Source organism: Lissotriton vulgaris, chromosome 1_1, assembly GCF_964263255.1.
Source record: "Lissotriton vulgaris chromosome 1_1, aLisVul1.2, whole genome shotgun sequence".
In the NCBI taxonomy this organism is placed as follows: Eukaryota; Metazoa; Chordata; class Amphibia; order Caudata; family Salamandridae; genus Lissotriton; species Lissotriton vulgaris.
This window is the reverse complement of record NC_141685.1, coordinates 493,503,759-493,527,793: the sequence shown is the minus strand read 5'-3', so window position 1 is coordinate 493,527,793 and position 24,035 is coordinate 493,503,759. Positions and strand designations below refer to the sequence as shown.

At 43.2% G+C, this 24,035-nt stretch overlaps 1 protein-coding gene across 1 annotated transcript in view; it reads left to right on the top strand.

Annotated features, from left to right (window-relative positions):
• NEGR1 (neuronal growth regulator 1) overlaps positions 1-24,035 on the top strand; it is a 1,973,203-nt gene that overhangs the window by 958,023 nt on the left and 991,145 nt on the right. Inside the window, exon 3 of the mRNA XM_086953859.1 lies at positions 21,026-21,151. Coding sequence (XP_086809985.1) covers positions 21,026-21,151 — 126 coding nt within the window. The remainder of the gene's footprint in view (positions 1-21,025; positions 21,152-24,035) is intronic.

Sequence of the window (24,035 nt, the reverse complement as noted above, 5' to 3'; positions counted from 1 at the left end):
ACTGAGCACTTTGGCTTCATAAACTTGGAGTACAGACTTTCTCGGTTTTGTTAATGATTTTTTATGCTCCATGTTTAAAGCCCCTGCGTGCTGCTATATCAATATGTTGGTCCCATTTAACATCTTTCGACAAATGAATCCCTAAATAAGTAAAAGCCTTGACCATTTCCAGCGGTTGTCCATTCATAAAAGTTTTCCTCTAAAACTATTGTGCGGATTAAAAACCATGAGCTTAGTTTTTGCCACATTAACTTCCAACCCATGGTCCAAAAAAACTCCTCAAAAATTACTAAGGCGCGCTGTAAGACACTCGGAGTTTTGGATAAAATAATTGTATCATCCGCAAACATTAAAATCGGTATCTTCACGCCAGCTAGAGTAGGAGCATCTATATTTACTGATGACATGCAGGCAACTACTCCATTAATGTACAATGTAAAAAGCGTGGGGGCCATTGAGCATCCTTGGTGCACACCATGCTCCACCTGGATGTCAGAGGTAACTCTGCCCTGTCCTCCCCACTGTATCTTTGTGGAGTTTGCCTCATGCAGCCTCATCAATACTGTTAGAATTTCCTCAGATAGGCCTAATTTATTTAAAACTGCCCATAATTGTGACCGGGGGAATAAATCAAAGGCTGCACGTAGGTCAACAAAGGCAGCATAAAGGCTGCCTTTGCGTAATACCACAGTCTTCCATTGTAATAGGGTAAAGTGGAATACCTGGTCAACAGTACTTGTGAGTTTACGGAACACCGCTTGAAAAGAAAACAATATTCTATTTTCCTCAGCCCAATCAAGTACCTTATTCAAAATCATCCTCCCAATCACCTTTTGGACAGTATCTATCAAGCTAATAGGCCTGTAATTTGCTGGCTGGGCTTTGTCACCTTTCTTATATACCGGCATTAATTCTGCTCCTTTCCATGATACCGGGACCGGTGTACCCTGGGCCACGGCATTAGCCAATAGCATGATGTACTTGCTCCAGCGTTCTTTATCATAAAGAAAGATGTCCGCTGGGACCCCATCTGGTCCTGGTGCTCTACCACTGGCCACCGTGTTAAGAGCATACATACAAGCATATATACATGCATACATACATACATAATATATGACGAGCCAAAAACAGTAAAATATTTGCATGTGTAATTTCCCAGGACTGCACGGAGCACGGGCACTGGCACCAACCATCACAAACCACCGGGTCAATTTACTTAGCATTCAAAAGGCTACCTTGCGTCTAAAAAATTGAGCAACACTGCACATGGGCCTGCACAATTCTTATTAAATCTAATCTTCAGCATGATGCAATTTAGTAACATCCATCTTGCCCTAAAACTTGAGTTTTGAATTCATATTTATGAGAAAGCATTGAATATTGTTTTTTTTATTACTCATTCATTGTTCCCTTCTTTAATGAGATATATTTGGGTATTCAATAGGACACCACTGCCATATTCACCAAGATTTACCATGCAAAAATCACATATTGTCCAATTCCAAGTGAAGTATCTTTCAAAACGGTCACATTGCCTAGGGAGCCAGAAATGCATCTAATGGCCATGTAATAGGTAGATTTTATTCTAGACCGATAAAGAAAGTGGACACCCAGCACAATACAGAGTTTTTGATCAAACCTATCTCTACAGAGTAATGAGTTACATCGCAAAACTCTATGTAGTTAAATATTAAGTAATTTGGGGATTGAATGATTTATAAATATATGAATATAAATCTACACTAGTAGATCTTGATTCTTATTATTAACTAATATCCTATTAAATAAAAGTTGAAGAGGAAGCAGTGAGGTTAACAGAAAAGACAGACAGCTGTGGAAGACAAGAACACTTTTTATGATTAATGTGTAGATCATGGGTTATAAAGGATTTAAAGACTTGGTACAAGCATTAGAGTCCATCCATGAGTCCACAAGATAATGTTAAAAATAACAATCAAGGGATTCATCACCGTAGCCCAGTAAAAAGTGACAGAACTACTGTAGTGCCAGGCTTAATTTAGAGACTAGTTGCAATGTATTTGTGCAACACTTAAAACAGTAATAAATTGAAAGTGCGACAGAAAAATGATCCCACAGCAGGTTAGGGACATAGAGTTATTGTTAGAAAATATGACAAGACCAAGACAACAAAATTCCAACCAGAAGAACCTGAGATATGCAATCTTAAAGATTTCAGTGAAAATTGTATTATGAACAAAGTGACAACTGTGGAAATCTGCCCATACCGGACAAAGTTTAGGCTACCACGAAGGAGTGAGGGCCTCTACAGGTACCTAGTTAGGTCTGCTGAACAGTGTGACTTAAATCCTGGTCTCCAGAGAGTTATGAGGATATGTGCCAAGAATGTGTCACGCAGCTGAAACAATGTGAGATGCTGAGGTGCTGAAATGTGAAATCCTGCATCATTGTTAAAGATCCCTTTGACAAGGGTTTGGGATGCTAAGTCCTGTATCGAGGATTTTGTTGCGCAGTGAAGGTTATATGTCTGTTCTGAGGAGCTATGGGGCTGCAATGCGGCGCCTAGCTTAATCGTTGAGCCTGCTTTCAATGAGGGATGCGACGGGCCGTGCAGAGGATAAGTCATGCAGCGGCAGTTCTGAAGTGGCTTTGGATTATGAGAGCGATGCAGATCTTTGTGACAGGTTCAATCCAAACAGCAGCAGTGATGCGTCGGTTATGCTCAGGGTTTCACCACTCAGCAGAGGAGCTGTGTTGGTTCCACTGGACAAATGAAGTCTGGAAAGCACCTCAGGTCCGCTTCCAAGGATCCAGGACTGTGGGGGTACCACTTGGCAGGGTCTTCTCACAGATGACCGAGTCCAGGTGTAGGTGCATGGGTCAACTAGCCCTTGGAGTCACTGTGGGTTTTTGGGTTCAAGAGATGCAGGTCTAGTTCTTCTCACCCTGTCAATAGGTCAGCAGGTCAGCACAGCAGGGTGAGTGGCAGTGATTTAAGCAGCACAGCAGTCCTTCTCCTAGCAGAGTATCCACAGGTCCAAAAGTGTACGAAGTGGTAGTGTTTGAGCTCCACTATATATATACACAGCCTTCAAAGTGGAGGGAAGCTTCTAGAGGCAGGCCTTTGAAGTGCACAGGTACCCTGCCTCCAGACTAACTACGGGAGGTATGCAGCCTTTTGTGTGGAGACAGGGCACAGCCTAGTCAAAAATCAGTAGAGCTAGATCCAGCTCCCCTCTCCATCCTGCAGTAATGGCCCATCCAGGCTTACTTAAGCTCCCTATTGTGTGTGGCTGTCTAGGAGGATTACACAAAGCCCAACTGTCAACTACACCCAGTCATGTGACCCGGAGACAGGCTGTAGGCACCAAATGGTAAGGCATGAAATTGTCAAATTTCTAAAAGTGCCATTATACAATTGGAATTTATAGTCCAACTTCAACATAAGTCAGGAGTTTTCAATGCAATTCCAAAGACACCAAATATGAAGAGGTTATCTGTTCCCATTGAGAACTTAAAGTTTATTAAATGTATTAAGGTAAATCTAAAGGTATCTTCTGGAAGAGGTAGGACTTGCAATTATGAAAAGCAAATTTAGGTGATTTTCACCACCAGGACATGTAAAACCTTTAAATACACCATACCCTGCCCTCTGGGTTGTCCAGGGCCTACTCTAGGGGTGACGTCTTTGTATTAATAAGGACATTTTTAACTTGGCAAAAGGTTTATTTTGTCAGGTCAAAATGGCCGTTTAAAACTGCACACACACAGGCTGCACTGGCAGCCCTGAGACATGTTTAAAGTAATACCCAAGTTGGTGGCACAATCAGTCCTCCAGGCCCACAGGTAACATTTAATTTACAGTCCCTGTGTGCAGGTAGTGCCACTTTACTAGGGACTTTCAAGTAGATTAAATATGTCGATTGGGTATAAGCAATTGTACCATATTGTAAGGAGAGAGCACTTGCACTTTAGCTCTGGTTAGCAGTCGTAAAGTGCACATATGCCAAAGTCCAGCAAAAACAAAGTCCACAAACAGGAGTTTTGAAGGCAAAAAGGTAGGGGGAAAACCTCTCCAAGGACACCAGGTCTAACAATCCATATTGTTGAACAAAACTTTATTATTCATACCTTGTTTCATTGTCCCCCACAGATTCTATATATTTGAATGTTATACTATAAAGACCCCGTACCACAACTTTGTATAAATTGTTTATGATCCACTGACAACAACTCTGACTACAAAGTGAAACTGTATCAGCGGCGCCCTGACTAAGGAACTGTTGGAAATAGGTTCCACTCCAAAACGCACGTTGGTGCTGTTCTTAGTTTTGAAACATGCATCATGTATTTGGCAATTGTTCTTTGTTAATTAGTGTGTTATGTACAACTTATGTCTTGCTCAGTTGGAATGTGTATGGTATGACTGACGGTTGTTTGATGTGTGGTGCCAAATTGTCTTAGTATATTTTTTGTATTGTTTTTGTCTTTCGGGTCTTTCTGTTTTTGAATTAACTATGTTATGCTTTCTATACAAATGAATTCAAATATATATATTTTTAAATTATATCTTTTGATACAATAACAATATTAAAAAAACAATATAAATAGTTGCACTGTGGGACAATGATACTGTTTTCATATTTAGGATCTATGACCTATGTATTAATTAAGGTTTAGGGAGAGAGTTTTGTTCTTGTTTCTGGTTATTTCCTGCTCTCCTTTCCCTACATCTCGAACCTCTGGAACCCGCTTTAGTTTTTAGTGTTTTGTCTAACAATCCAGTACTACAGAGGCTGTGGGTATAGGGATTTTGGTTCATATTGTTACTGGAGACGCACCTGGAGACAGCTCAAGAATGAACAGCAAGACAACGGAAGACTGCTCAGCCTTCAAAACCGTGGTCACATCACATCATCACCTCATTAGAACAACAAAGAAAGTGGCCCTACAAGAAATGATCAATGCCAACACACTCAATATCAAAGAACTGTTCACCATGGTCAAAGAATTTGCCAAACCGAGGACAGAGACAGCAGACATCCTACCCTCCCAAGACCTCTGCAAGACCCTTGACACCTTCTTCCACCACAAGACTAAGGAGCTCTATGACAACTTCATCAGCCCCGATTCCGAAGACCCTGACACCCCACTCACAACCAACTCTCCCTAATGCACTTGACCACAGCAGACCCTGCTCAGCTCAACTCTCCTCACAACAACCTCAAGATCATGAAGCGCATCCACTCCGGATCACACTCGGGCCCCTGCCATGTTCGACAGAGCCGGCACCTTGATCGCCCCCGAACTCTGTTGAACAATCAACTGCTCCATCAACTCTGCCACAATCCTGGAACACTGGAAACAAGCAGAGATCAACCCCTTGCTGAAGAAACCCTCTGCTGACCTGAAGTAACTTAAGAACTTAAGAACCTCTCTCTGCTCACCTTCCCAGCCATGGTCATACAGAAGGCCATCAATGCTCACCGCCATGAGTTCATCAAAGCAAACAACATCCTGGACCTATCCCAATCCGGCTTCCAAAGCAACCATAATACCAAGACCGCCATCCTCACTGCCACAGACGACATCTGCACCCTTCTCGACTGAGGCAAAACTGCAGCCCTCATCCCCCAGGACCCCTCGGCTGCCTTTGGCACCATCTCTCACTGTGCCCTATGCGCAAGACTACACACCACCAGCATCTGTGACAAAGTCATGGAATAGATCCACTCCTTCCTCACCAGCTGAACACAGAGAGTCAAACTACAACAGTTCCACTCTGCACCCACAGAGGTTAGCTGTGGTGTGCATCAGGGCTCCTCCCTGAGCCCCAGACCATTCAACATATACATGGCCCTGCTCAAAATCATCATCAGGAATCATGGACTTAGCATTGTCTGCTATGCCGACGACACACAGCTGATCCTTTCCCTCACCAATGAAACCACAGTCGCAAAGAACAACTTCCACGACAGGATGAAGGCTGTGGCCAACTGGAAAAGAGACTGCTGCCTCAAACTAAACTCAGAGAAGATTAAAGTCCTCATCCTGGGTTCCTCCCTCTCTGCCTGGGATGAATCCTGGTGGCCCACAGGTCTTGGATCCCACCACGCCCACAGACCATGCATGAAATCTCGGCATCATCTTGAACTCCTTGCTCATCAGGAACTGCCAGATCAACGCCATTGCATCATCCTGCTTACACGCAGTACATCTGTTTCAAAAGCTCTTAGTGGATCCCAGTAAGTCCAAGAAGTTGGTCACCAACACACTCATTAGCAGTAGACTTGACTTTGGTAGCGCACAATATGCCGGCATCACCCAGAAACTCTTCAAGAAACTGCATAACATTCAGAACCTTAAGAACATCTCCGCCATACTAATCCTCAATATACCCTGCCAAAGCTACATCACCAGCCTCCTGAAAGATCTTCCCTGGCTCCCCTCTAACAAAGGAATCACCTTCAAGCTCTTTACACACACCTACAAAACCCTACATAAAGCAGGACCTGCATATCTTAACAACCGCCTCGCATTCCACGCATCCACCAGATACCTCCGCTCTGCCCAGCTGACCCTGGCCACCGTCCCACATATCTACCAACCACAGCCAGGGGAAAAGTCTTCTCCTACCTCACAGCAAAGACCTGGAACACCCTGCCTCTCCACTTCAGGGAATCACTGTCACTGCCCCAATTCAGGAACAACCTCAAAACCTGATTCTTCGATTGAACCATGGTTCCTTTGACAGATCAGCTGAGTGCCTTTTGATCCTTACGGGTGAGTAGTTGCGCTTTAAAAGTCACTTCAATGATTGAGGATCAAAAATTCATCTCTTACACACCACAATGCAATGGGGAGTAATGTGGAAATTCGTACTACTGCAATGATTTGCACATGTAATCTGTCTCCCCACTGCACAATCATCGGACAAGATCCTCTGACAATGATGGAATTGTCTCCTGTAAGACCTACAACATAGCCACACTATTAACTGTAAGTGTGGTAGTGCTGCAGCATTTATGTTCCTAAAGTGTGTCCCATTGAGAAACTACAGACCACTCATAACCAGGGCCCTAGGGTTTAATTTAAATAGCAGTTAAAAAGGTGGAAAATATCTCTTTATTCCAAGTGGGTAGAACTTAATTTCACTGAGTCATTCGATTGGATAGCAGTGTATCACTTTTGTCATCTGGAATTCTTTTTAAACAATTGCTTAACACTTTGATGCTTATAACAACATGTTGGCAGCCAATAGCCTTTCCATGCACATTATATGAAAAATAAATATTGAATTATTAAGGTTTAATTAATCCTTGCTACTCCAAGTTATTAAGCAAATTACAAAAACTGTCTTTGCCATACATTTTAAATCATAATAGTTACAAAAATATCTGTGCATAAACTAATTGATATATCATAGGTATTGAACGTGCAAGTGTGTCAGTGAGTACTATTCCACACTCAAGACCATTTTGTCAATAGTGTAATTTAATAACCTTAAGCGAAGTTTAGTACAGTAAAGAAAGAAACTATTTTTGATACTTGGATCTTTTAATTGATATGGACATTATCTCTATAGAGTTCTTCACATAATTAAAATAATGATCAATGTTTCCCATTCCTGACCTTTGAATGGAATCAGATAATTGTGAAATTCATGTTTTTTCGGACATCTAAATCATCAGAGGATTGATCAAATTCCATCTCTTTGGGGCCATATTATATGCACAGTGCACTTTCCGTGTTTGCGTCATGGCACCCTTTCAAAAGGTGTGCCGGGCACAAACAGGTACAGTGCTTGATATTACAAAGAATGTGCTCCAGGGCAGCCATGAAGTTGTGTTGCCCTTGCTGCTTCAAACCTGCTTCAAGTTTCACAGTGCAAATGGCATTCCACATGCAATTTTAAGAGAGGAGAGAGATCCCCTTATAGGCAGGTGCAGTGAGTAACTGTATCCGTCTTATGGGAAATATCAGGGGGGGCCATGGGATGCCATTCCTTCCTTCGAGAGGCTGCTTTTTGGAAAGACATGTTAGCCTCTGCACCTGCGCCAACAATGTAGCACAGGCACAGAGGCAAAGTTATTCCTTCATTTGTATGGGGGAATGCCTTCATGCAAATGAGGGAACAGCCTCTCACGATAGTGCTTGGGCTACATATGCGTCAGCAGTATCAGTATTACAGAAGGGGACTCGTGTGTCAGCAACCCCCTTCTATAACACCATTGTACCCCAGGTGTGAACAAAGTGGGTGCGCGTGACCGTTGTACCCCCAGGGCACAATGTATAATGCTGCCCTTGAGTTGCATTAAATCTTGAAGATATGTCCATATATTTAAAGCAGTTTTAGAATATTGGATAGCATGATCCGATAAGAGGTCTATGGAAAACGTGCATTTTATTGCGGATGGCTGAGAGGATCAAGGTCTGAAGACATTATAGAACCTGGCATTGCACCAAAGTTTTTCAAAAAATTAAAATTCAAAGACTACATTTGCTAAGTAGCAAAATCTGGTAAAAATGTAATTTAGAAAGACATACTATGGGTTATCAAGAAGCCAGTTTTACTTATTGTGCTTAGCTGTCAGATACAGTTTCATTCCATCCTGCATGCTGCACCTATTTCAGATAATAGGCCGGTGATGGAAATATTTTGACCCATCAAGATTAAGTTCACAGTCACATGTCAATTATATTGGAAATCATAGAGGTAGCAAACAGATCAATTTCTGGTAAGACACCCACTAGTTTTCCTCTTGTATTAATTAGTATTGTTGTGCAGCAAACGGGTTGGATTGGTCTGACAACATTATTATCAGGGTAAAGCATTAAAAGCTGATAAGTGCAATACTTCTTGCAACACAAATATATGTTGGATATATAAAAATAAACACCAAATACTTTTAGACTACTATTTTAAAAACTTGGAGACAGAAATTGAATGTTTTTCTAAAATGCTGCCACAGAAATATCATCTCGAAATGGCATTGTCTACATTTGTGACACAATGCTTGTTGATTTCAGAGCTATCCCTGGCATATTTTGTTTGGGAAATAGCTGTGCATGATAAACAAATAGACTAACACTTGCAAAACAAGATAATTACAAACATAACAGCAAATGATGCCATGGACATTGGGAATCATTTTTGCCAGGTGGATGTACTAATGTTTTTAATACAGTATTATGCTAACTCTGGGTATTTGTTATGCACCCATTTAACATTTATTTTCTTTTTGTTAGTTTTCAAGCAATATCATTATAGCTAGGCTACAATAATGTTCTTCAAATAATAAACTCGCAGTGCATCTCTCACTGTGTTTCGGATGACATCACTTTGAGTTCCTAATTTGTGATGTTAATGTACAGATTTCCTCACTATTTTATAATAAATGTATTTTTTTGTGTCATTCTTTTAGCTTAAAATGTCCTTCAGGTACATGTAAGAAATCTACCTTTTCCACTTGGTCACCACTGACTTTACTCCATTTTCAGCACCATATTTTTGCTGGCTTTAGAACCTTAAGCACTTTACCATTGTTAACCAGGAGAAAATTGCCTGTGCTTCCTCTCCACACATGTTGAGATTAACTTAAACCTGAATGACACAATTAAATTCCCCATATTGCCATACTAAGTGGTGTGGAAATACACCCCTTGCATGAAATGTTCAATACCACATGTAGAAAGCAGCACATATTGTGTCATCCACTACAAGTCATTAAACACATGGCTTCAGGATTGTCTTGTGTAGCTTGGGAGCAACAGCTTGAACCCTGCTGCACAGAGCTGTCAAAATCACTCTTCTGACCAATAGTTTCAGGAGTAACCCTGGGCGTAGGACTACGCTACGCTCATGGAGAGTGCGTAGTTTGCATTACTACGCGCTCCTCAATGTCAAGTTGACGTCCGCGAGTGAGCAAAATCAACATCCCGGCAAGACTTTTTCCTCGTGTGCGATCACAAATGCATAAACTAATTGATATATCATAGGTATTGAACGTGCAAGTGTGTCAGTGAATACTATTCCACACTCAAGACCATTTTGTCAATAGTGTAATTTAATAACCTTAAGCGAAGTTTAGTACAGTAAAGAAAGAAACTATTTTTGATACTTGGATCTTTTAATTGATATGGACATTATCTCTATAGAGTTCTTCACATAATTAAAATAATGACCAATGTTTCCCATTCCTGACCTTTGAATGGAATCAAATAATTGTAAAATTCATGTTTTTTCCGAGATCTAAATCATCAGAGGATTGATCAAATTCCATCTCTCTGGGGCCATAATATATGTACAGTGCACTTTCCGTGTTTGCGTCATGGCACCCTTTCAAAAGGTGTGCCGGGCACAAACAGGTACAGTGCTTGATATTACAAAGAATGTGCTCCAGGGCAGCCATGAAGTTGTGTTGCCCTTGCTGCTTCAAACCTGCTTCAAGTTTCACAGTGCAAATGGCATTCCACATGCAATTTTAAGAGAGGAGAGAGATCCCCTTATAGGCAGGTGTAGTGAGAGACTGTATCCGTCTTATGGGAAATATCAGGGGGGGCCATGGGATGCCATTCCTTCCTTCGAGAGGCTGCTTTTTGGAAAGACATGTTAGCCTCTGCACCTGCGCCAACAATGTAGCACAGGCACAGAGGAAAAGTTATTCCTTCATTTGTATGGGGGAATGCCTCCATGCAAATGAGGGAACAGCCTCTCACGATAGTGCTTGGGCTACATATGCGTCAGCAGTATTAGTATTACAGAAGGAGACTCATGTGTCAGCAACCCCATCGTATAACACCATTGTACCCCAGGGGTGCACAAAGTGGGTGCACGTGACCGTTGCACCCCCAGGGCACAATGGGAATGCTGCCCTTGAGTTGCATTAAATCTTGAAGATATGTCCATACATTTAAAGCAGTTTTAGAATATTGGATAGCATGATCCGATAAGAGGTCTATGGAAAACGTGAATTTTATTGCGGATGGCTGAGAGGATCAAGGTCTGAAGACATTATAGAACCTGGCATTGCACCAAAGTTTTTAAAAAAATTAAAATTCAAAGACTACATTTGCTAATTAGCAAAATCTGGTAAAAATGTAATTTAGAAAGACATACTATGGGTTATCAAGAAGCCAGTTTTACTTATTGTGCTTAGCTGTCAGATACAGTTTCATTCCATCCTGCATGCTGCACCTATTTCCGATAATAGGCCGGTGATGGAAATATTTTGACCCATCAAGATTAAGATCACAGTCACATGTCAATTATATTGGAAATCATAGAGGTAGCAAACAGATCAATTTCTGGTAAGACACCCACTAGTTTTCCTCTTGTATTAATTAGTGTTGTTGTGCAGCAAACGGGTTGGATTGGTCTGACAACATTATTATCAGGGTAAAGCATTTAAAGCTGATAAGCGCAATCCTTCTTGCAACACAAATATATGTTGAATATATAAAAATAAACACCAAATACTTTTAGACTACTATTTTAAAAACCTGGAGACAGAACTTGAATGTTTTTCTAAAATGCAGGCACAGAAATATCATCTTGAAATGGCATTGTCTACATTTCTGAAACAATGCTTGTTGATTTCAGAGCTAATCATGGCATATTTTGTTTGGGAAATAACTGTGCATGATAAACAAACAAGATAATCACAAACATAACTGCAAAAGATGCCATGGACATTGGGAATCATTTTTGCCAGGTGGATGTACTAATGTTTTTAATACAGTATTCTGCTAACTCTGGGTATTTGTTACGCACCCATTTAACATTTATTTTCTTTTTGTTATTTTTCAAGCAATATCATTATAGCTAGGCTGCCATAATGTTCTTCAAATAATAAACTCATAGTGCATCTCTCACTGTGTTTCGGATGACATCACTTTGAGTTCCTAATTTGTGATGTTAATGTACACATTTCCTCACTATTTTATAATAAATGTATTTTTTTGTGTCATTCCTTTAGCTAAAAATGTCCTTCAGGTACATGTAAGAAATCTACCTTTTCCACTTGGTCACCACTGACTTTACCCCATTTTCAGCACCATATTTTTGCTGGCTTTAGAACCTTAAGCACTTTACCATTGTTAACCAGGAGAAAAGTGCCTGTGCTTCCACTCCAAACATGTTGAGATTAACTTAAACCTGATTGACACAATTAAATTCCCCATATTGCCATACTAAGTGGTGTGGAAATACACCCCTTGCATGAAATGTTAAATGCCACATGTAGAAAGCAGCACATATTGTGTCATCCACTACAGGTCATTAAACACATGGCTTCAGGATTTTCTTGTGTAGCTTGGGAGCAGCAGCTTGAACCCTGCTGCACAGAGCTGTCAAAATCACTCTTCTGACCAATAGTTTCAGGAGTAACCCTGGGCGTAGGACTATGCTACGCTCGTGGAGCGTCTGTAGTTTGCATTACTACCCGCTCCTCAATGTTAAGTTGACGTCCGCGAGTGAGCAAAATCAACATCCCGGCAAGACTTTTTCCTCGTGTGCGATCAGCAACATCAAGCTGCTGATCGTGAGCATGGAAAATATACCTCCCAGCGAGATTCTCAACGCGGGGAGGTCAGGTTTCTCATTGCGAGTGGTCGCGTATGCTAGCGACCGCTCACGATGAGAAACTACCAGTCCACATTTAGAAAGCTACCGCTCGAGTACAAATCTACTCAAGCTGCAGACAACGACAGCATGCCCTGTGTGCAAGATGCTGTTTGCAATGATTGCACAGTATGGACAAGCATCCGGCACTGTGTAATCAGTGCAAACAGCATTTTCCCTACCGCACTACGCAGTTCACGTAGCTATGCGTAGCTTGCCTAGTGCGAAGTGCACTTCATGTAGCTGCGCGTAGCACTACTACGTGAACTACGCCCAGGGTTAGTCAGGAGCAATCAATGGACCAACCGGTCTGAGGTTCGCTCTTCTCCCCAGCAGCTCCTCTGTGCCCTGCCACTGCGCTGCTTGCTGAGCCCCACCTTGGTAGGGTTCGAGGCCTGGTGCCAGTAACTGCCGTGGCCCAGAGTTGGTGTCATCCACTTTTTTCATTTTGCCTCTGCGCTGCTTCTGTTTCCGTTCTGTTTAATTTGAGCTATTTTCTGCTTCTGTTAAATTGTACTGCCAGCTCTGTTACTGTAATTGCCTGCATTGTAGCTCTTGTCCCCCTCTGCCCCTCCGACTTGTGCATCAATCTCCCTTACATTTTTCCCACCGTTCCCGCCCTGCTCCCACCTCCCAGCTGCTGCATGCCACTCCCAACTCCCCCTACTTAATGGCAACCAGAGCATGGCCGCACAGTGGGTGCCCCGAAGGCAAGTCTGTCTGAGCACGTCCGCGCTTGGACTGCGCCCATCGCCAGACCCCTTGGTCCTCGCAATGCCACGACATCTGATGACGCTATGACGGCGGCTTTCTCCACGGACTCAACAGCGACCGATCATCAAACTGCTTCCAGGCCAGCCCGATACTCACCCACGGACCCTTCACCTGACGTAGCTGCAACTTCACCAGTCGCCAAACACACACATAACCTACCCCACCCGTCAGAACAGAACACAACCACCTCAGATGTATTTTACTCACCACCCGCTCCGTCCACAAGCATGCCATCAAACTCTGGGACCTACTCGACTCAGCCTCGCCGTACGCCGCCTTCCTAACAGAGACCTGGATGAACCCCTCCTTGGCACCCGACATTGCCATAGCCCTCCCTGAAGGATACAAGATCGCCAGAAGGGACTGCACCAACAAACCAGGAGGAGGAATCGCCATCGTCTACAGGGATTTCATCAGAGTCTCGACTTTCACAACAGACATCTTCAGCATCGCCGAACACCTGCACTTCCAGATCTACACCGACCCCAACACCACCCTCAGAGGAACACTCATTTACAGACCCCCGGACCCCGGCCACAGTTCATTGACACCATCTCTGACATTGTCAGCACGCACGATCTTTGTCCACAGACTACATCCTCCTTGGAGACCTTAATTTCCACCTCAAGAACGCCAACAACAGCAACTCCATCACTCTGTTCGATAACCTCGCCAAACTTGGACTCAAACAGCTCGTCATGACCCACACCACCTGACACACGCTCAACCCCATCCTTTCCACCATGCAACCACATCACCTTCAGCCACACTACCGAATTCCACTGTACTGACCCCCTCTGCGTCCACTTCACCTTCAAGAAACCCACCACTCACCACCACCCGCAACAGATCCCCTATCACAGCTGGAACAAGGTCACCAAAGACCAGCTCTTCACCGCCCTCACCTGAGACCCACCAACAGACACCACGGACACCGACATAGCCGCTAGCAGCCTCAGGCAATGGATCGACGACTGCACCAACACTCTCGCCCCGATCAGAAAACCCTCAAACAGACACACTATCAGGACAGCCAGCTTGTTCACCACCGACCTCCAGGATTCCAAGCAGACCTGCCGAAGACTTGAGAAAAAGAGACGCCACGAACAGACATTGGACAACCACGCAGCCCTAAAGAACGCCAGCCGCAATCAGCACCAACTCATCCGAGCCACCAAAAGGACCACCTTCAGGAAATGCTACAACAACAACGCCCACAACAACAAAGAGCTCAGAGCTCTCTGCAACATAATGAAGGAACTCTCCAACCACAGCTCAAGCTCCAAAGACGTCCAAAGCCGCAAGACCTATGCTACTCGCTAGCCACCTTCTTTCCCCGCAAGATCACAGACATCCACAACAGCTACAACACCCAGACCCTCCCTACAGCTGCAGACACTGCAGACAAACTGCCCCTAGCCTCAGCAACCACCTGCTCTCCTGGACCCACGTCAACAACGACGACAATTAAACCATGAGCACCATTCACTCTGGCTCACCATCCGACCCCTGCCCTCAACACATCTTCAACAAAGCAAACCTCATCATCGCAGCCCCCGTCCGAAAGATCATCAACAGCTCCTACGAGACCATAACTTTCCAGAAAGCTAGAAGCATGCAGAGATCAACGCCCTACTCAAGAAACCCACAGCAGACCTAAAGGACCTCAAGAACTTCCGGCCCATCTTCCTGCTCCGGTTCCCGGCGAAAGTCATTGAAAAAATCATCAGCAGGCAACTGACTCACTTCCTCAAGGAGAACAACATCCTGGACCTGTCCCAATCCGGATTCCGCAGCAAACACAGCACTGAAACCGCCCTCATCGCTGCCACAGATGACATCAAGACCCTACTGGACAATGGCAAAACCGCTGCCCTCCTCCTCCTGGACTTCTCGGCCACCTTCGACACCATCTGCCACCACATCCTACGCACACGCTTACACGATGCAGGAATTTGTGACAAAGACTTGGACAGGACCACCTCCTTCATCACCAACAGAACCCAGAGGGTCTGCCTCCCCATTCAGTTCTGAAGCCACCAATATCATCTGCTGCGTGCCCCAAGGATCATCCCTCGGCCCAACCCTCTTCAACGTCTACATGGCACCGCTCACCAACATTGTTCGCTCGCAGAACCTCAAAATCATCTCCTACGCCGACGACACTCAACTGATCCTCTCACTCAACAAAAACCCTGCCACCGCCAAAACCAACCTCCACAAAGGAATGAAGGCTGTCACCAGCTGGATGCAGACCAGTCACCTGAAACTTAACTCTGACAAGACAGAGGTCCTCATCCTCAGATCCACCCCCTATGCCTGGGACGACTCTTGGTGGCCAGCCGCCCTGTGAGCCACACCCGCACTAAGCATGAGCGGATTTTGCGGATTGGCAATCCGCGAATTTTGCGGATTTGCGGATTCGCAATCTGCAAAATCCGCGAATTCCCGCGAATTTGCGGATTTTTTTTTTTTTTGTGTTCGCCCGTGTTTCTGCCAGTTCGCGAGGGTTTTTACAATTTCGCAATTTGCGAACTTACCTGTCGGGTCGCAAGTTTTGCGAACTTGTTGTTTCTACGTGTCCAGCCTGTTTGGGACACTCTTCTTCATCACTGCCACTCTCTGTCACCACTGCCACTCTCTGACTACTCATGCCACCCTCTGGCCCACCCATGCCACCCTCTGTTTCATCACCACACCCTCTGGTTGTCCAGTGTACATTATTTTCGGCAAAGCAAAGCACACCTTCCCTGCCTCAAGTGACCTGAATTAATTTGGGGCTGATTAATGTGTCACAGAATATTTTTTTAGCTGGCACCTGCTTCCTTAGTGCGCCCTGATTAGTGATCTTTTGCACTTGCTAAGTGCTTTCATTGTTGCAAAATTAGTTACAACACCTGCCCTGCCCCAACTGACAATAATGAATTAGGGGCTGATTAATGGATTTTAACTTCCAGCCTGGCTCCTGTTTGTCTCCCTTAGCTGTAATTCAGGACCTTTGTGGCATATGTGTAACTATTCTGAGGTTCAGAGCAGGGTCACATAATAGTTTCAACTGGCAACTGAACTCTGGAGGGGCCCCTCAGGAAGCACTACAGGAAATGGCTACTAATGATGTGCCTGAACTTTTGAACCTGGTAAGTAGTTACTTTCAGTTTTGCTAAGATCGTATTTCTGCAATTTTGCACTTATTCGCGGGGCGCGAACTCACGCGAACAGTGCGAGCAGCGCGAGCAAAATCCGCTGCTCGCGGATTTGCGGATTTTGCGGGAAATTCGCAAATCTCGCGGATTGCGGATTTCCCGAAAATCCGCAAAATCCGCGAGCGAACGGATTTTCCGCCCATGCTTAACCCGCACCCACCAACCATGCACGCAACCTGGAGTTCATCGTGGACTCACCGCTCTCAATGACCCAGCAAGTCAATGCAGTATCCTCCTCCTGCTTCCACACCCTCCGCATCCTCAGCAAGATCTACAGATGGATCCCCACCAGAACCAGAAGGATGGTGACACAGGCCCTCTTCAGAAGCAGACTGGACAATGGCAATGCCATCTATGCAGGAACCAACACCAAACTCCAAAAGAGACTCCAAAGCATACAGAACGCCTCCGCACGCCTCATCTTCGACATACCCCACCACACCCAAATCACTGCCCACCTGAAAGACCTGCACTGGCTCCCAGTCAACAAGAGGATCACCTTCAAGCTCCTCACCCATGCCCACAAAGCACTCCACAACGTCGGATCAGCATACCTCCACAAACATCTCACCTTCTACACTCTGAGCCGCCAGCTTCGCTCCACCGACCTCAACCTCGCCACCATTTCACGCATCCACAGGACATCCACCACAGCATATCCTTCTCCTACCTCGCTGCCAAGACATGGAACACCCTCCCCACACAGCTGCGACAGACCCAGAACCTGCTTACCTTCAGGAGTATTCTCAAGACCTGGCTGTTCGAGCAGGAGCTGCACCCACCTTAGCGCCTTAAGACTCTCACGGGTGAGTAGTGCACTCACAAATTGCTGATTGATTGATTGATTGAATGGAATGTGTGCGTGATTCCTCATGAGCAGTACCCTCATAAGGCAAATCTTCTGGTAGTTCCGATTCTGCAGCTTAGTACACCAGAGTTTCAGAGTGACCTGACATGGGGATGGATAATTAGTTAGGGTACTGTGGGGAAGGAGAACTGATTGGGAGAGAAACCAGTGATTATGGCAATGAGTACGGCTTCAGGTAGTCTTGATGTAAAGTCTTCAAAGGGCTCCTCCATACTGATTAGGAGAGGAGTATCAGAAGTTCCCAATGACAACAATCTTATTTTTTTTTACTGTAACCTAAGGTTCACCAAGACGTTTCTCATACATAATCAGCTTAAGGCAATATTTCCATGGTGCTTCTATGTTATCAGTTTATCGTATCATATGAGGCCAGTTGGGTTAGATGTTATTAACTGAGTTTGACATTCACCACAATATCGTATATACTATGAGGGCATTCTGACTTACAAGTCTTCTAGATAGCAGGTTAAAGATACAACGCTGGAATGCTTATCACATCAGAGTTTACTTCACAGGTCAATAGAGTGCCTTTTCTTGTTAAACTGTTAAACTGGTAGCAAAGCATCTTTGAAATAAATCATAGAGGGACCTCCACTTACAGTTCCTTCGAGGAACCACTGCATGCAAACTGGGGGGATTTTCATGACTCACTGCAGTTGCAAGAAAAGCCATCTTCTCTGCTCCAGTGCCAGAATAACATGCTGCTCAGGCTGGTCCACCTTTAATAGGGGAAGCCTGCGGTCATCAAAGACAGCGGCTGAGAGTAACGAAGTCTTGCAGGAAGACGTGAGTAGTGTCAAAACACTAGAATGAGCACTGCGCTCAACTAGTGGCTGACCTATGGGGAATAGAAACATTTTAATGCAGCATGGTAACTGTGTTATTGGTGCAAAAAGCACCTCCAGCAATGGATACCAAGTTAGGAACAACCTGGGTCGGGACACCCCTTCAAGACAGAATAACATGGGAAGGACCTAGCCAAGGAGATGGCATTCCAGGTATGGGGCGTAGGCAAGTCTATCTCAAATTGAACTTGAGTAGGACAACCATTGACCCTGCATGAGGTAAAGCTACCCCCAAGGAAGTATTGGAAACCACATAGCCATGATCGCACCGGAGGGACAAGCTGGGCAGCTCCTACTCCACAGGAATGGCAATTCCTGACAGATAAGAACATTTGATTTTCTATATTAAATTTGTCAACAAGTGCAGCCTGCTTCCCACAGTGTAGAGTTCAGAAATTCATCAGTAGTACATGGTTGAAACTAGAATTACCATGTTCTCCCAGTGAATAGCCCAAAATGATAATGTCCGTAGTCACCCTGTAATTTACTGATAGGAACTATTAAAGTATAGATGACATGCTCTAATCTATAAATTCTACCTGTTCCAGCTACAGACAACATTCAAAGACCTATTATTAAATGTAATAAATATCTAATCTAATGGTGAAGTTAGATTTTTATAGAAAAAAGCTGCCGGAGGCTAAATTTCATTACCTCTCCAACAATGGCCTAGCCTGTACTTGGGCTGATTGTGATGTGAAAAAGGAGTGGAAACTGCTTCAGCGCATCTCATTAGAGATGCAAGGGAAAGCGTGGAGAAAAAGGGTGCTAACATGCAAATTTGCGTGTTAGCAGCCTGTTGCTAATAGGGAGATAATATTATCTCCGCTTTCTTGGCTTTTAAAGCCAAAAAAGCAGAGATAAATCCCTTGATAATATGCCCCATTGACCTGCACAAAAGCAATCCAAGGCTTAGAAAAAGGAAGTAACAGGGAGAGATAAGGAGATGTCTCCTCACCATGCCTGGGTCAGGGACGCAAAGCATGTTTACACATTCCCATGTTGACAAGTCATTGTAAATGTTAAAATGTGCCTAAAGCTATGAGTGGATGCGTGGGAATGCCTATGCGCCCCCCATGAAATGGGCTTTGGGCTGCCACATGTTACTTTTTAGGAAAATGCCACGCAAAGCCACATAAATATTATCTGTGTGGCTTTGTAAATCAGAAATAACATTTTTTGTGGTGACTGTGCCAATAAAGAGGCGCATCCACCTTGCAAATTGTTAGTACATTTTCCATTTAGTTCTTAGGACCCTACGGAATTTAAGAAGGAGCTAGCATTTGGTAAAGCCATGTGACACTTGGACACATTACTCAAAGGGCTCAAAGTTTCAAAAAAGGAAAATGTGTGGCTTTGTTCATATTTAAGACTGCTCAGTATGCTCTTTGCATATATTCGATGTATACTTGAGCCGCAGCACTGCTTTAAAATGGAGCTGCTGTTCCCTGCCTGGGTGCAGCTCAGAGTCTAGGCGTGGACTGACTGCTCTGTAGTTCTCCCATTGCAAACAAACTGTCAAAACATCTTCGAAAGGAAGTGTCAGTGTTGTTTAAGGTTATTATCCTTTTACTACACTTTCTCTCCATTCTTATTGTGATACTGAGTGTGCTTTATTTCACCACTAGCGCCTCTATCATATTAAAGCACACGCGAAAACGATTTCAGAGTCTTTTCTCTTTGTTTAATGCACTCTTCCAGAGTTGCAAAATCTCACATTACCCAAGTACTCAGGGGCATATTACCAACAACTAGCGATAATTATCGCTATGTTGGTTTAGCGGCGATATTTTTATCGCCGAGCTGCGGCGATTTTTATTGCTTAGGAGCCTTGCTATTATCAAGGTTTATCTCCTAAGCGATAAAAATCGGCCGAAATGCATGAATAAAGCTGTAAAGTCAGCGATATTCATGCATTACCAAGCTAATGCTCTTAGCCATGTTATCCACCTACCATTGGATAACATGGCTAAGAACTGCTCAGGGGCAGGTGTTAGCTTTTGGAGATATTCGCGCTTAGCACGAATATCCCCTAAAGTTGGTAATAGGAGATAGCGATGTTAGCGACTGTTTCCAGTCGCTAACATCTTGGCATGCCCACTTTGCATGTCATTAGTGATAAATATCACTGACATGCAAAGCGGGGCCCAAGATGGTCGCTATCGCCTACTAGCTGTCGCTAACTGGTGTTAGTGACAGCTAGATAATAGGGAGATAATTTTATCTCCGCTTTCTTGGCTTTTGAAGCCAAAAAAGCGGAGATAAACCCCCTTGATAATATGCCCCTCAGTGTCCGGGCTTTGAGACCCCATATTTTCTTTTATTTAATCATTTGCCAGTCCAAGACACTTGCAGATTTAAAGTGGGCTCCCTCACAGGCAATAAAGCCTATTTCAAAATTAGCTGTGTGATGTACTGACACCCGTTAAGTACTGTTGTTTTCTGTCCACCTTTCTCCTAAAGTTTGAATGCTACTGTGAAAGCGCTAATAAAAAATGAACTTGAATGACAATGCTTACGTAATTTAAAGAACTGTTTTGGTCCTTACATTTCCGTTGAACACTGATGCAAAACAGCAAGCTAATACAATGGCCTTTTTTATTACAATTGATGACTATATTGATTTTTCATGTTTAATAATAAATATATACATATCAATATTCACCTGTCATGAAAAATATTGTTCACACAAAATCACAAAACCCTTTCTCACTGTTAACATTTATTATTTCAGTTTCTGCAAAAATATATCACATTTCATCAGACATTATTGTGAACGAAGGAAGCAATGTTTCTTTGATGTGTTTGGCAAGTGGAAAACCAGATCCATCGATTTCATGGAAACATATTTCTCCGTCAGGTAAGCAAGATGACTCAACCATTTTCATACAAGTGTTCACTCATGGGTTTTCAAATACAGGCGAGTGGCGTGCGTCAACACTTAGGTGAACATTTTAAATGTTTCATAATACAACCTAAATGTTTAAGAGTTTGGCATTCAATATGTAACATTGTGAGCACAGATTGCCATAATAATGAATTAAAACCATTTACTGCTTACATACTGATCAGCAATGAAGTTACGCGCAGATGAAGGCTCAGAGAGAGATTTATAGAGAATGCAGTATTTGTACAATAAAAGCTGAAACCATTAACAGTTGAAAAAAAATTTCAAAATAGAAAGCTACCCTTATCATTGCAATAAATGTACTAGTATTTGTTTTATAATGTAAGGAGCATGAGACCAAAGCTAACTTTTTCGAAGAGTAAGAAGTCTTAAAATGTCATACCTAAATAAGTGGCAATCGTTCTCCTATTCTTCAGTCGAATTGACTTTTATGCCAAATGTGAGGCGAAAGACTACATCGAGTTGTGTTTTGCTTTTAAGACGTGAGAACAAAATAAAAGACATAATTGCCAACTAAGGGGCAGATTTACAAACACATTGCAACACTTTTACATCGCCGTGGCGTCACTTTTGTGACACAGCAGAGGCGTAAACAATGCTGCCAATTTACAACGTGATGCATCTAGGGAGATGTCACGTTGTAAAGGTCTGCGACACATTATACCCGCATCAGGTATACTGTAGGCAGGGTGGGTGTTCAAATGCAGGAAAGCCTTGTAGAAGTGACGCAAGTTTTCACTGTGCCACTTCTAGGATGCCACTACATCAAAACCTTACTCCTGCTTGAAGCAGGCGTGAGGAGTGATGCAGTGTATTAAGTATAGGACTCCCCAAGCTTTGCTGGGTTGCGTCGTGCATGCAACATGACTCCAGCAATGTGTGACTTTTGGGCCAACAGATGCGTCAGGTTCTTGTAAATATGCCCCAAGATTTGTAAAAAGTCCCACACTTGGCGCACAGATAGAGTGAAAGGTTTAAGGACAGACTGTAGGGAAAATATGTCTGACAAACTGTGTAATAGGCTGTCTGAGACTCCATGATAGAAGCACCATATACTCCATACTGTCTATGCAGTCTGCGACTTCTTATAAGCTTACCAGAAGCTTCCAGGCATTCAGGAGAATTTTGCATGGTGGTTTTTCTTGTGACTTTTACACTCTGTGTCTAAAGTCACAGTTAGTCTTGCAAATATATACAGCCATCTATTTTCCATTTGACTTCTTAATTACCTCACATGAGCGAAAGCATTAATCTACACTAAAGGCATTTGTAAGAATAACTCATTGTTTGGTAAAGGATGATATACCATGAAAGTCAAATTCTAATATTGGGAATATTTGATCGATTATTTTGTGAGTTGGCTTTATGCAGCTGTATCTATCTTTATAATGTTACAATAACAAGAAACATATTAACATATAATTGCCTAGGTTCTTTGGTTTTTGGACTGTCAAGATTTTGGACTCTGGTATGAGGCCTGCTGAACAGGCATCATTCATTAGTCAAATCCAGGCCTGCCAAATTTTGATGAGGTGTATATAGTAACCTAAGGATCTGCAAACAATATTTTGAAAAGTCATCAGCCTCTTTCACTACAGAAATGCACACCCTCAGAAACTCTTCCATGTATGTTAGACTGATGATTGATAGGCCTGGGAAAATTTTAATTTCGACTGAGTAATTGGAGAAATTTCAGTAATTACGCATTTCACTTGTGATGAGAAATCACTGAAATTACGTGTTTACACCAGTTTGAGTAATTTGGGGAATGAAAACCCACAACAGCAGCACAAGAACAACAAACTAAGAGAGAGTGAACAAATGTTGGGTACCGCTGTTCATGTCCTGTAGCATTTAGTGCTAGTTTCTGAAAGCAAAATTCATCCTCAAGCACATTTTATGGATGCAAGCCTGCATTTTGCACTGAGAAACTAAAGCTAAATGTCGGCTTACACTAGGCCCATATTACGTCAAACTACAAGTAATTTCATGGAAATTACGAGTAACTACGACAGTGAGAATTACACCACTTACTCCCACCTCTATTGATTGTGTATAAACGTAGTTTTTTCAAACTTCTTTTACTAATCAGGATATGTGTTTTCCCCTTGGTTAAAGGGATCCCCTTCCAATTATGTTGGTGTGGCTTCTCTGCACAGACTGACATTGCTTTCCTCTATTTGAGATTACACAAACCTCTACAAAGGTGAATTTTGTTACACAAGCTATATCAGTTACATTACCCTACTTATTCATATAAGGGAAAATAATCATCAGCCTTTTATGTAATAACATGTGTTCTAAGGCAAGTTGGGAAACCCAGGATCCCTGGTTGGCTGAGGTGGGTACCTTAGGCCAAGGAGGGACCCGCGTACCGCCGTCAGGGAAGGGAAGGTCACCTTCTTAGATAACCCCGCTCACCCCCTCGGTAGCTTGGCACTAGCAGCCAGGCTTATCTTCAAGGCAAATGTGTAAAGTATTCGCAACTACGCTCACAATAACCCAATGATGACACCACAAATAGACTCTACATGAGTTTTATATAACGAGTATAAACCTTATACAAAAAAAATATGATAAGACAACACGATACAAAACTAACATATGAGGTTGTGTAATATTTCTACTGGCCGGTTGTTAGGCCAGCCGGCCCTTGTAAGTTCTGGCGATGTCAATGAACACTTCTACACATTCTCCTGTACTCGTAATATTATGTCATACAGTTTCTAATGCTAGGATCAGGCATTTTTGCAATGTAAAAATGCTGTAACGTGTAACGTAACAATCAGACACTCTGCAATGAAAACAATGCAATGCGTAACACAACAATCAGGCA